General features: G+C 43.0%; 1 protein-coding gene and 1 long non-coding RNA gene across 6 annotated transcripts in view; one reads left to right on the top strand and one right to left on the bottom strand.

Moving 5' to 3' along the window:
* TAFA3 (TAFA chemokine like family member 3) overlaps positions 1 to 13,175 on the top strand; it is a 128,714-nt gene that overhangs the window by 104,573 nt on the left and 10,966 nt on the right. For all 4 annotated transcript variants that reach the window (XM_029573404.1, XM_029573401.1, XM_029573403.1 and 1 more), the window contains 2 exons: positions 1,649 to 1,798; positions 10,309 to 10,433. In XM_029573404.1, the coding sequence (XP_029429264.1) occupies positions 1,649 to 1,798; positions 10,309 to 10,433 (275 nt within the window). The remainder of the gene's footprint in view (positions 1 to 1,648; positions 1,799 to 10,308; positions 10,434 to 13,175) is intronic.
* Positions 10,327 to 13,175, bottom strand: part of LOC115074172 — a 170,538-nt gene continuing 167,689 nt past the window's right edge. For both annotated transcript variants that reach the window (XR_003852200.1, XR_003852199.1), the window contains exon 6: positions 10,327 to 10,399. This is a non-coding gene — a long non-coding RNA (uncharacterized LOC115074172). The remainder of the gene's footprint in view (positions 10,400 to 13,175) is intronic.

Genomic DNA, 13,175 nt, shown 5'->3' on the forward strand with positions numbered 1-13,175 from the left:
AAAACTATCAAAGCAGACTTATTCACGCAAGTCCACTCTGAAAATTAGTGGGTATGTGCGAATGTTTGACCGGCATACGTGTGCACATTTACGCAGGTATGCCTGGGATCAGATGCGGACATTTATGCGTACATGGCCGATTTTAGGAAGTGCACGCATGAATGGTTTTCCTGCCCTACCTCCTGCAAGTACACGTAAAAGTATGCAGGAAATTGCATCCGCACATACTTTTATGTGAACAAACCCCAAGGTAAATTTCAAAAGGCCCAGACGCATGGAAAATGGAGTTTTACGTGCATCTATGCGTCTGAAACTTTCGTGCATAAAACCCTGTTTTGTGCATGCCGGTGGCGCTTTGAGAGTGTTATGTGTGATTAAGTCTATGCAAAACCTCCTTTCTCACATAGTTTAACCAGGAGTAGCAAGAAGCATTCCTGGTGGGGGGCGGGGAGAAGCATTTGCGCACATATTGCACTTGTTATTGCACTTGTTAAATGTACAAAGTTATTGCACCCCCCTGTTATCTGTAAACCGGCATGATATGATTTTATCATGAATGCCGGTATAGAAAAGCTCTAAATAAATAAATAAATATTTCTGATTTTCAAAAGTGTGCGCATGCAGGAGCAGATAGATATATTTCTGCGCATAAATCTGCTTTGAAAATTCAAGCTAAAGGCTGTGAAAGTTTGTATAGAAAACCAGAGCAGGCTAAGACATTCTTTCTGGGTATAAACAAAAGAACCAAACCTGACTTTCCTGTACTTCCCTTCTTTGTGCCTTCTACACCAATAATACCGAACCCTTACTCATACCCTCTGCTTCCACCGTGGCCCATCCAGTTCTCCTAGGGCCTGGAGATGACACTGGCTATAGGGATCTGCAAAATTCCTCGAAAGCAGTTTGCAAAGCAATTTAATAGGTCAGGGAAAAGATCTGGCAATGCACTTTGACAAACCTGTTTTTTTGTTTGGTTTTTTTTTTAAAGAAAATGTCTAGGGCAGGCCCATAAAATCTAAAGGCCTGATTTTTAAAAAGCATTTACTTGAGTAAGTGCGCTTTTGAAAATTGCTAGGATATGTTGCATTTACGCACGTAACTCCTTTGGAAATTACCTCCTATGTTGGGTCAGCAGAAATATCTACCACGGATTTTATGAATTGCTAGATCTCTCCAAGATCTGTGTTTTCTGCCGAACCTGAAATTCCTCCTGGTGCGAATTTAGCGTCCAATAACTGCAGAGTTGATACTGGTTGTGCGAGGAATATTCTCGTTGGGGTGGGCTGAACTGGAAGGGTCCTTCTAGAGGAAGAGGAACACATTTCTGCTTTTGTGAACGTAAGCTGCAGGAGAATAAAACCGACTTGGCAAAACTGAAGCCCATAAAGTTCCAGTAAGTTCTAACTTCGGCAAAACAAAGTTCTTCCATTCTATAGATGAAGGTTTGTTTCCTGGTTTTATACGTGAAGGAGAGGGGTTATTTCTTTGTTTCCCTATTGCCCAAGTGGCCTCTCGGTTTGGGCAGATGCAGTAGGGGACTGACTGAGCAGGTGAAAAAAGTATCTTCATTTCAAAGGGAAGGTCGTCTTTCTCGCCAGGTCCCGCCTGTATTCACCCCACTCCCCCTCTTTTCCTCCCCTTCTCCCAGTTCATGTGGAGCCCGGCACGTGTGAAGTTATCGCTGCCCACAGGTGCTGCAATAGGAATAAGATTGAAGAAAGATCCCAAACAGTAAAATGCTCCTGTTTTCCTGGACAAGTAGCAGGGACGACGCGAGCAGCTCCTTCCTGTGTAGATGGTAAGTTAGAAACTTTCATTTCTTTTAATGAACTTTTTTTTTTTTCCTAGTAAATTTAGCGTCCACGGAAAGTGCTGGATTGGAAGCTGAAGGCCTCTATTTCTCCATAGAACAGGTAGGGTATACAAGCGTCTCTCCTTCCCCCTGCCAGCTCACTGCCCTGACCTGGAGGGACTCCCTCTAAAGGTGAGAGGGTAAGTTAGCCCCTGTGCACGTGTTCGGTTCAAGACTGGCCGGTTCGAAATTGACTTATTGGAACAGCTTCAGCATGAGAAACTATACGGCCGCCTGCCAACAGGTACATTTTAAAAAGAGCATGCGTGCGCCCATAAATGCGCTTATTGGGCACTCAAGCAAAGGTAGGCTTCATTTTATATTGTACGTGCGAGTACAAGCGGGTATGTGTGCAGCCTTTATGCGTGCATTCGCACAAGTGACGAGAGAGACTGGGTTAGAGAGACAATCTGATACTCTATATCTCTCCCACTGTAAGAGGGGCACTTTCAACTTGGGGTGGATTTTGAGGGGGGGGGGGGCGGTGTTACAAGGGTGTACAGATCCTTGCAGCCTAGGCAGACCAATGTAACACCGCCCCCCCCCCCAAACCCACCCTGTTGAAAGTGCCCCTCTTACAGTGGGAGGTATATAGAGTGTTACCCCCCCCCCCCCCCGGTGTTCAGGACCCCTCTGGCTCAGAATCTCCAGCAGTAAAGTTACACAGCGTTGCTATGTTCAGCCGTGCAAAATTCGGGGTTACATGTGTAAGTCATGGCCCCGCCCCTTTTCTGCCTCCTCCTTCCTGACCCGCACCCAGGTATGTACACGCATACTTTCCAGCTGCGAGCAATTCGCATTGCTCGCATGCGACCCACATACTCATGTATGGGGCCATTTTTGCACGCGCAACACTTTTAAAATCTACCTGTAAGTGCTTGAGTGGACGCGGCATTTATTTTACATGTTAGAAAATCCCCTGGAGATGGATGCATTTTTGATGCTAAAACACTGCTGTATTGGAGTTTTTGTTTTAAGAGTATATAAATAAATTGAATTGCACTTGAAAAATATGTACAAGTAAACTGGGTTGATTTTCTGGGTCAGTGACCATGTGGTGCAGAGAGAGAGAGAGAAGCTGAGTATGCACCATCATAAACATTGAAATATGATGACCCACAAACCAATTCCCTGAATGATTATTTGATAGTGCTATGTGCATCCCGCTTCTTCTACAGACACAACCTTGGGCAAGTTCCTTTCATCTCTCATTGCCTGAGGTACCACTTAGATTCTAAGTTCTTTTTCCCTCGCCTTATTACATCCAGGTGTGCTATAAAAATCACAAGTATTATTATGCATGACATTGAAGTTTATTGACGTCCATTCTCAAGTTTGGGTACCTTATTTAGTAAAATGGATGATGCTTTGGAGACTACGTGGATCCTTCTTCAGCTGCCACAAGTTAGGGATAATGCTCACTCTTGAGCTGACAATCAATGTTACGATATGCCTCTAATATATGGCATTGCCAAGGGTGTAGCAGGCGATACCTATTGAGTTGGAAACTTTTGACATCTACTGATGGTGGTTCATGGATAGCAAAGCTCAGTGATGCTTTTATTGCACCAAACGTTTTCATACTGGAGCACAGGAGAACTGCAGTATAATGCCTCATAAATTAAGGGCAAAGATTAGCATCTTTGTAGCTAAAAATAATTTCTTGCTGGGACAAATTCTTGCTGGTTTGAGGCGCTTTCATTTTTCAAAGTCACAATCCACTGGAATTAAACTCCCCCCCCCCCCCCCTTTCATGGTAGTTACACGTACAGTATAGTGCAAGGTTAGAGCTAAGGATATTCTTTGGTGTATACAGATATTAGGAGTTGGAAAGATAAAGTAATTTATTTTAGAGGGGTTTCCTTCTGCTCCTGTCTACTTCCAGCTCAGTCGTAACCAGGGCTGGCATCCGGTGCCAGGAGCCTGCATGTACACAGGGCCAGTGTCTTCCAATGGGTTTGTTTTCTGCAGTCCTTGACAAGAATGAACCTCGCCTGTAAACCAGAGCATGTCCAGAATGATCTCAATCTCCCAAATTTCACTTCTTGCGCTCACCTTGAAATGTGGAAAAGAGAGCAGCCTCCTGGAGTTCACAGGGAACGGATCAAGGTGCACTTGGAAATTCTTTTTCATCAGACCCAACAGAACTGGGACTATTTTTGTATCTCTGGGGCTCGTTTTCTTTGGTCTCTGATTGCATTTCTCGATATTTAAGGATCTTCCTACAATCCACAGATTAGTTGCTATGTATGGCCATTCTTCTGCTTTCTCCTTTACCAAAACATCCCGTTTTCTAGGTTGGAATAGGAGTGTCCCAGGTGATCACACCTTCTTTCTGTGATTCTGTCAGGGTCGTGATCCCAGTATTATAATATTTACACAGTTGCCAGTGGATGAGCCATGCCACTTTGTTGTACTACTCTGTTTACAGGCCTTCTGAAGACAGCACGTCACACCTGACCATTTCAATTCTGATTTAGAGAATCTGCATCATCTGTTTTTACCAATTTTTTTCTATGCTGCATGTGAACCATATTGTCCGTAGTCTATTATGCTGTGCCTCAATTATCAATCTCTCATCATTATGTCTAAATTCACCTCTCTCTAGCCATTGTTCTGTCAGGTTGCAGTTTTGCTTAGTTTTCCTCTAAGGAAGGTCACCGTTGCACGTTTTCCAGGCCTCATGTCATCTAAAAAGCTCTTCTTACTGGAAGTTGTTCTGCTAAATGACCATCATAGCAACTGTAGAGTTTCGAGTCTTCTACAAATAGTAGGTGAAATGTTATCAGTTGGGCATTAGTAGCTATATAAGCCTATATAACTCAAGGAATTAATGAGAATATTCCGTGGCTTTCTGGTGGCAGGGAATCTCCCTGAAATATTCCTCATTGAATCTTGATGTCATAAATGACAAATTGTCTTTCTTCATAATGCAGGTGAAGTGTAGTCTGCCAGATTCTCATGGCAAAGATGTACTCGATCAAGCCAGAGTTTACTCTGTACATTTCAAGACGATCAATTATCCAAGAGAGTTGGATGCTATCAAAAGCTTTCTGATAAACAGTCCATGCTATACTGAGATTTTGGCCATAATTGCTTTATTCAGTGTCCTCTCGTCTTTTGTTCCAGAGGCTCCTCTCTTGTTGCCTTCTATTCTATCTCCATGTCTACTAGAGCTGATACGATTATATATTCTATTTGCTTCTTCTGGTCCGTAATTTTTGGGGCTGATGCTTGGGTTTCCTGTTGAAAGAAGAAGTAGTGTTCTTGTTGTTAGCCATTGTGGTATCTATTTTGGCTGTCTAACTGATTTTTGTAGTTTCAAGTTGTTCATGAAAAGACGTTGAATCTTTAAGCCAAAGGTTGTACGCTCCATAAGGGACCAGGCCTCTTCCAGTTTGGAGCTCTTTTGTTATTACTTCAGACCATTCCATATTTTTCCTTAACAAAAAGTATTCCATTATAAAGCTAACACTGTTCACTGTATTCTTAGATGATGTGACACTAGACACAAATAGCAAAACAGCAAACTGTGCAGAAGCCACATTGTTAGCAAAGACACAGGAGCTGAGAGGCTAGAATTGCAAGATTATTTAAATGCTGTAAATTGAGGGAACAGGGCTGATAGATGGCAAATGAGATTTAATGTGGAGAAGTGTGAAGTGACGCACCTGAGACACAGCAGTAGCTTGGCACATCATAGGCTAAATGGAAGAGAGCTAGCAAACTGTGAGCCGGGAAGAGGCTGAGGAGCTGGAGAAGGCAATAAACTGAAGAGGAGAAACACTCCGGCGAGATGCAGCTGCGAGGAAAGCTAAGCAACCGTTAGGGGTGCATTAGAACAGAAACAAAATCCCTTGGAAGCTCCCTCCCTGTTTTTTTGTAATTTCTCCTTTCTCGCTTTCCAAAGTTGATTGTGAACCGGCATGATATGTCCTATGAATGTCGGTATATTTTAAAAGCATTTAAATAAATAAATAAAAATAAATAAATAAAAGTGAAATCTTAGCAAGCTGGGATGCCTCGCTCCAAAAGATGTTGGGTCATGGAAATCGCATTGGTTTCTTCTGTAGATGTGACACTGAAGTGGGAGAAACCTGTGTGCCCTCGATAACCCTCTGCAGCGATCTTATGTCAGTCCAAGCAAAAACACTGTGATCTGGAAGGAATCCGGTTTTCTCCAGGCCCAACACAGCTGCTCATGGAAAATCTGTATTTCCACTGTGCAATCTTCTGTTTGCAACGTACAAGGTGCCCGTTTGCAGAATATTCAGTTCTGGGCACTTCACCTGAACTGAAAAGCAAATAGACACAGTTTGGACAATTTTACCACTGCTCACTTGCTGGCCTCTCATATCTGTGTAGCGTCTCTGTCCTCTCACCCCCATGGCCAGTAAGGACTTCATTCAGTTTAGGAAATTCCTGAGCACCTTTGTGGAGTTTTTGTGCACCTGACAGTCTGCAGACATCCACAATGGATTTTGCCAGGACCCACTGCAATTCCTTTTTAACTAGGGTTCACAAACTAATTCAGTGAACCAGCAGAATTAGAGCCCTGGTCATTAAGCATTTTTCCCATAGAGAGACAATGGGAGAAAACTGTTAGTATATAGGCCCCCTTAGTTTGTTGCATTGGTGTGCAAACCTCTTAAAAAAAAAAAAAAAAAGGTTTTCACATATCTTAGGCCTGATCCACAGAAAGTAATGGAGAATGAATTTACTTCAGTAAATCTTGTAATCTGCACAGAGTGGCAGGTGTTACTGGATGCACCAGGCAGGATGTTAGATTAGTCTCTGGAATCTGGATTTCATGGAATAGCAAAATATAGACTCAGCAACTGCTAAAGGTTTAACTTAATTTAATCAATTATTGGGGAATGTGCTTGCGGGATAGAGAAACATCTCTCCCTTGCCCTACAGCAATGCATTTGCGGCCAAGTTATAAATGTTTTCAGCCATTAAAAGAAGGCAATTCTTTTTTGGGTCAACTTTCAAAGGAGCCTAAGTCGGTGCTTCTAAAAAAAAAAACAAAAAACTGACCAGGGCTGAGCAGCTAAATTTAGGTCCCTAAAAAATAGGTAGCCACATGGACAGTTAGGGCAGGAAAAAAAAACGTTAGGCTCCTGGTGCCGATTTTCCCTGCTAGACACCTACTGTAAATGTAGGAAAATGAATCAGCAGAGCGCTTAGAGGTGAAGTGCTGAGCGGTTTTGTAAAACTGAACCCTTTGCATTTGAAAAGCAGTGTGAAACTGGTTTTCCAAAATCCACTGAATAATAATAAAAAAAAAAATTAAATTAGAACTGAGAGTGGACTGCTCCTTGCTCTTGAAGCAGCCTTACCTATCGTCAAATGAATGACTGGGCGTGATGGGATGGTGGGAGAGAGTCAAATGCATCAAGCTGGGGATTAGACTTGGGGGGAATGACAATTTCAAGAACCTGGTTATCTGCCAATAAGCAGAAATGCGAAGAGATAATCAAGGTTCTCTGTATACCAGCAAGCACTTCTCTTAATTAAATTTATGCATGCATTTATCCTCTGATTATTCATGTAGACCACGGACTTAATTACTTATTACTGTACCGTTTTGGTTATAATGTCCTTTTTGGCCTCTGACTAATCTGGAATCATCTTAGCTGCTCGCCTTTGATTACGCTATTGTGGGGCCGGTCGTTGCCATGGACACGGGAACACCGCCGCTGGCTCCTTCCTTCAGAGCGTTGCTGGTTCTTCCGTGGTTCAGTGGAAGGACGAGCTCTGCCGAGCAAACCCACGCGCTTGTGCGCCCAGTCTTCCAGATCCTTTATGAACTTCAGGGTGAAACTCTCAGACACAGCGTGCACACCTGAAACTTTTGGAAGGAAAACTATTTTGCTCTGCTGCATCAGAGGGAGAAAGTTATTTCCCTGGCAAATCTGAAAATTTGAAGGGTGTGAGTGTTCGAGCAGCCCATCGACAGGAACACAGGACCCCACAGGCTTAGTATCTGCTTTTCCCGTGGGCAGATTCTGGCTGCTCCTATATATATAGAGAGAGAGATAGTTAGGGGTCTTCACTTTCAGATTTTATTGTTATTTTTCCTTGGAATTTATCAGGTTATATTATGATAAGAACAAAAACAGGAGAAAATCAGTTGAAAAAATGACTCCTTCTTGTTCCAGGTAAATATCAGAGTTATTTTGGTGAACAGAAACCAGGACAATAAAATACCATTAACTGATTTTCCCATCCATCTACTTAGCAGCAAACCCATCTCTACCCCCATCCCCTGCCTAGCATGCCCCCCCTCCCCACTCCTCCCACTTCACCGATAATCTCCCTCCCTCCCTCCCTCACAAAACCCCCATACACCCCCCACCCCCCATTCATCCTCACCGGTGGTGGCTCCAGGCTTCATTTCTCTCCTTCGGAAGCAGCTTACTGAGGCTCCCTCACGTCTACTTTTGTGCGGGGCCAGGGAGCCTGCCGGGAAGTGCTTCTGGTGGACAGGGCTTGCCTGAAATGCATTCAAGGCACAGGACAGCAGGCAGCTTGGCCGTTTGGGACCTGAAACACAGCATGGGAGGCCCTGGAGGGTGAGCACTTTCCTTGGTGGAGGGCGGGACTGGAAACACAGCGTGCACCTTGGCCCAGCTGGAGGCCTTGAAACGCTGCATCTGCACTTCTGGAGCAGCTTTTTAATCAGCCTAAAAGTAGGGTGAATATCGGTTAAAACTATGTCATCTTTGGAAAAATCTGGGGATTTAAGGGTGAAAATCGGTTTAAACTGAAAGTGAAGGACCCTATGTGTTGTGCAGGTAGATTGGAAAATCAAATCAATGCACACTGTTTCCAACCTCATCCCCAAAACCATGCCCCTGGGAACACCTCCCCTAAGAATGGCTTAAAGTACCCATCTTGTGAAACAACACAGGCTGGCTAAGTATAAGCTGTTAAAAACCAGCCGAATGAACTGCAGGCTTAAATCTAACCAACCAAATTTTGCCCTGCTAGATCTGGCAGAAAGACATGACTAGTTAGGCTTGGTTGAAAATGTTTTCCTAAAGATGCTCAGATATAATTAAATGGTACTCTTACCCCGGCAGCAGGTCTTTAAAAATGTACTCCAATGCACCTTCCCCGAGATACTACTTTACTCAGGTTTAGAAAGAAACCTTTCAGCTGGCCGCAGCTGCTGACTAACCTGGGAGACCCTGCGACAATGCGAAAGGTTCCTCCAGCCTCCGGTCCCATCTCAACGCTGCCTGGGGCTCTCTCTCTCCTGTAGGATCTGCTGAGGTGGATGCTGCATAAACCAGGTCTGGATCATTGGGCTCTCATGTTAATTGTGCTGCAGAAAATATTTCAAGGAGCTATTGAAAGCGGATGAGGTGGAGCTGAGCGGTCGGGGAGAGGAATTACAGGGTCATTACAAAAAAACCACAACAAAAAACAGAGATCCACTTTAGATACCAGACAAGGCGTGCCCCATCTTTCCCTTCAGAGGCAGCGGGATCTCTCTGACACGAGGTCTGCCTGAGTGTGTACCACAGTGCTGAAAGGTGCGGGATTAGTTGTACAGATTCACAAGCTCAACAGCTGACTTTATGCAACTTCGAGTTGGTCTCTTTCTGTCTTTTGGAATTCAGTTCCTTGACTATGGTTGGATGATAATTCAAAAACTGACATTCAGACCTTCCACTCAATAATCGGGCCGATACAGTACAGTGCGCTCCGACTTCGCGCACTGTTAACCTGCCATTGGACGCGCGTTTTCCCTTACCCCTTATTCAGTAAGGGGCGGAAAACGCGCGTCCAACCCGCCGAACCTAATAGCGCCCTCAACATGCAAATGTGTTCGCCCGCTCTCCCGCGGACTTTACTGAATCGGCCCAAATGTGCTACTGTTGTAAAGCACAGTGACTGGCTGTTTCAGTAAAAGGCACTACATAGCTTTGCATCCCCAGGTTTGCACTAGAGGAAGCATGTCTGCTGCTGCATTTTCCTGGCAAGGCTTTTCTGCACTCACAACGATTTGAAGTGATGCACGGTGTGCACAGTAACTTATATTGAAGCCAATGCACTGACCCCTCCTAGAGGTGTAGTTAAGTTTTGCAAAAAAAATTGGCCTTTTCAAAATTTTTTGTTTAAAATGTATCCATGTGAACATTACTAATTAGATGATTTGCATAATTATGCAGCTCATTTTGCCCTGCAGATCACAAAAGCTAAATTTTGCATGAAGAACAAGCAAATTATGTGTACTGTTATTTGCAAACATCATTTTGCATGGTTTTTGTCCTTTTATTTTGCAACAAAATGCATTTGTGGACCATGGCACAGTTTAGTACATCAGCCCCATTTGTTCAGGTGTGCAGAATGAATTCTGTGCTGCCAGATGCTGTAGGGAGACGAAGATCTGCTTCTCATTTGTAGCTCACTGCAATTTTTTTTTTGTTGTTGCTTTCTTCCAGCTTCAATAGTAATTCTGAAATGGTGGTGCCAGATGCTGCCTTGTCTAGATGGAGAGGAGTGCAAGGTGTTGCCAGACCTATCTGGCTGGAGCTGTAGCACGGGAAACAAAGTAAAAACAACAAAGGTAGGAGCACACGTTGTGTTTGTCCATTCTACTCCTGCCACAGGGCAACATAGTCGAGGGTTGGCAACTCCAGGTCTGGTTTTCAGGACATCTACAATGAATATGCATGGGATATGCTTGCATACAATGGAAGCAGTGCATGCATATTCATTGTGGATATCCGGAAAATCAGAACCTGTTAGTGGCACTCCAGGAATCAAGTTGCCTACCCTGGCATAGTCTGAGCTATGGCTATGCAATGCAACACTCCCTCATGCAAAGGAAAAAAAGACTGGGAGACAAGCCAGTCAGTCAAGAAATGTGATGTTCTATTGATGTAAAGATCAGAATTCATTTCAGTTATGATATTGAGAAATGGAGAGAAACATTTAATTATAAAACACTGGGGGGGGGGGTTTAGTCTATCAGGTAGCCACACTGGCTACCACTCCGCTTACTCATGCCTCCATATGGTTGCTGCTACGTGCAAGGCTGCAGTAGCTGTGCTGTTCTACTGAGGGGGTTGGGGGAAGCTTTTCTCTGCGGTCATAGATATATATATATATATATATTTGTTATGTCCATGAAGAAATACTATAAAGATCCTACAAATTCATGCGTGCTTTACATATGAGAAGTTAATAAGTCCTGCAAGGTTCCTCTATTTCTTCTAAACTTGCATGAGGTAATCCCTTCTTACAGGGTTCGTGGGTGTAACTGCAATCCCAAGTGACCTTCATCAAGACCAACTCCTTGGGCGATCAGGAGATGGTCAGTTAGAACCAGGACCGGATTTAAGATGTTGGTGCTTATAGGAAGTGGGACACGGCAGGGCCTCCGCTGCAGCTCTGCCAGCACATGGCCCTAGAAGAAGCAGAAGCAGGACCTTGTCTGGGCTTGGAAATCTGGCCCACTAGGCCACTGCCTAACTCCTAAATCCAGGCCTGGTTAGAACGATTTACATTTTCCTCATCTCACTGGTTGTCTGGTGTCTGGGTTTCTGCAAGTAATTCTTTTTTGTATGCTCTATAATAATATCTGACTGCCAATGTTCTCTCTTGTCAAACAAGCTGAGAAAAAAAAAAGTGTATGATTCATCAGGCCACTCTGCAGGACTTCAGCACGCGAGTCAGTGCATCATTAATGCTTTTCATCTAGACAGCTGGTTTTTAATTTGGGGCGTTTTTAAATGATGTAGAATGTTGTTTATTTGTAATTTATTATGCTATTATATTATGCTTTATATCTATCTTATCATGTGTTTTTATTGGGTTTTACTCCACTGTTTTACATTGCTGTGGGCATTTTCTTTATATGGCAACTCCTCAAAAATGAATAATAAATAGGGATGATGACATCACAGTATGCCTGGGCACCACTGAAATTTCAATGGAGAGGAAATAATTATTATACCCTTTATTTCTGTTATCCGGGGACATTTTGGGGGCAAATTATAGGGCCTGGAAGCACCTTTTTCTGGGGAGGGGAGGGCTTGGCCCTTGAAATCCCTGTGCATTGATAGATCTGGCCCTAGAGGCGGAGTCCCTCATTTTACCTGGGTAAAACTGTTCTGTGCACCAACACCTGCAAATGCTTCTAGAGGGGGCCTGACCATTCCCAGCCAGTAGCATTCCTGCTCACACGTAGAAGGCGTCTCACTTTACTTCAGGTTGTCTCTTATATTTTATTTCATTCAAAAAGGACACAGATAAGTAATCATTTCATGTTACTGTCACGGCTGAAGAGTCATGATATCCAGCTTTTTCAATGGTTGAATTCTTTCAGCATTTTACAGACTCAGTCACTTACTACTGACTTTGCAGTTCTGTCACTAAAGTGCACTAAAGGTTAATCATCATAATAATCATTTATCAGGGTTTGTTTGTTTTTTAATAAACTAAGATGGATTTTGTTCCAAACAAATCAGGTGTGAGTTATATTTATAAGGGATTAAGGTGCTCCAAAATTAATTTAAAAAATGTTCAGTAAATCTAGACTGCTGTCTGTGCAATTCCGAGTCACATCTGCCCCCTCAATCAGTTGAGGCCTGCAACCAGAAGTGGGTTGCAGCTGGAAGGGGTGAACAAAGGCAGTTGCCCCTATGGGAGTAATTGGAAGGGTCTGAGCTTTTTATCAGATTTGAAATGATGAGCTGCTGTGAGAGGATGGTTTTTCTATTATGTTGTTTTGGGATGCATATTATTGACTTTTATATTTGCATTTTTGATGGTACTAAACTGTTTATTATGTATATTATTGATTTTATGATGTCATGCTGTAGCTTGATTTGTATAATGTATTTATAATGTATTTATATTTTTTATAACATGATTTGAGTACATTTTGTAGAATGGCATGAAATAAGTCCAAGATTAGATTAGATACTGTCAAGATTTCCATGTTGATTCATACCCATGGAATCTTATTTCTAGTAGATGCATTACTAAACTGGTATTCTAGAGTTTTAACTTGTGTTAGAAACTTTCTGATGTATGCATATTCCAACAACTTTGAACACACTACACACTGCACATCCCCAATCATATTTTCCAGCTTGCACATATACGGTGCTTTGTAATTTTTTATTCCTTAAATTAGGGCAAGCTAGCTGTGACCTGGGCAGCTGAGACAGGATCTTAATTGTATTTTGGTTACCTTGGCATGCCAAATCTAATTGGTGTGAAAGGAACATACAGTTCCCGATGGACATGACCTAGTTCTAATGTTTAAGAAGGAAAAGAGTACATTTCAGCTTCAGTCCTG

Source organism: Rhinatrema bivittatum, chromosome 12, assembly GCF_901001135.1.
Source record: "Rhinatrema bivittatum chromosome 12, aRhiBiv1.1, whole genome shotgun sequence".
In the NCBI taxonomy this organism is placed as follows: domain Eukaryota; kingdom Metazoa; phylum Chordata; class Amphibia; order Gymnophiona; family Rhinatrematidae; genus Rhinatrema; species Rhinatrema bivittatum.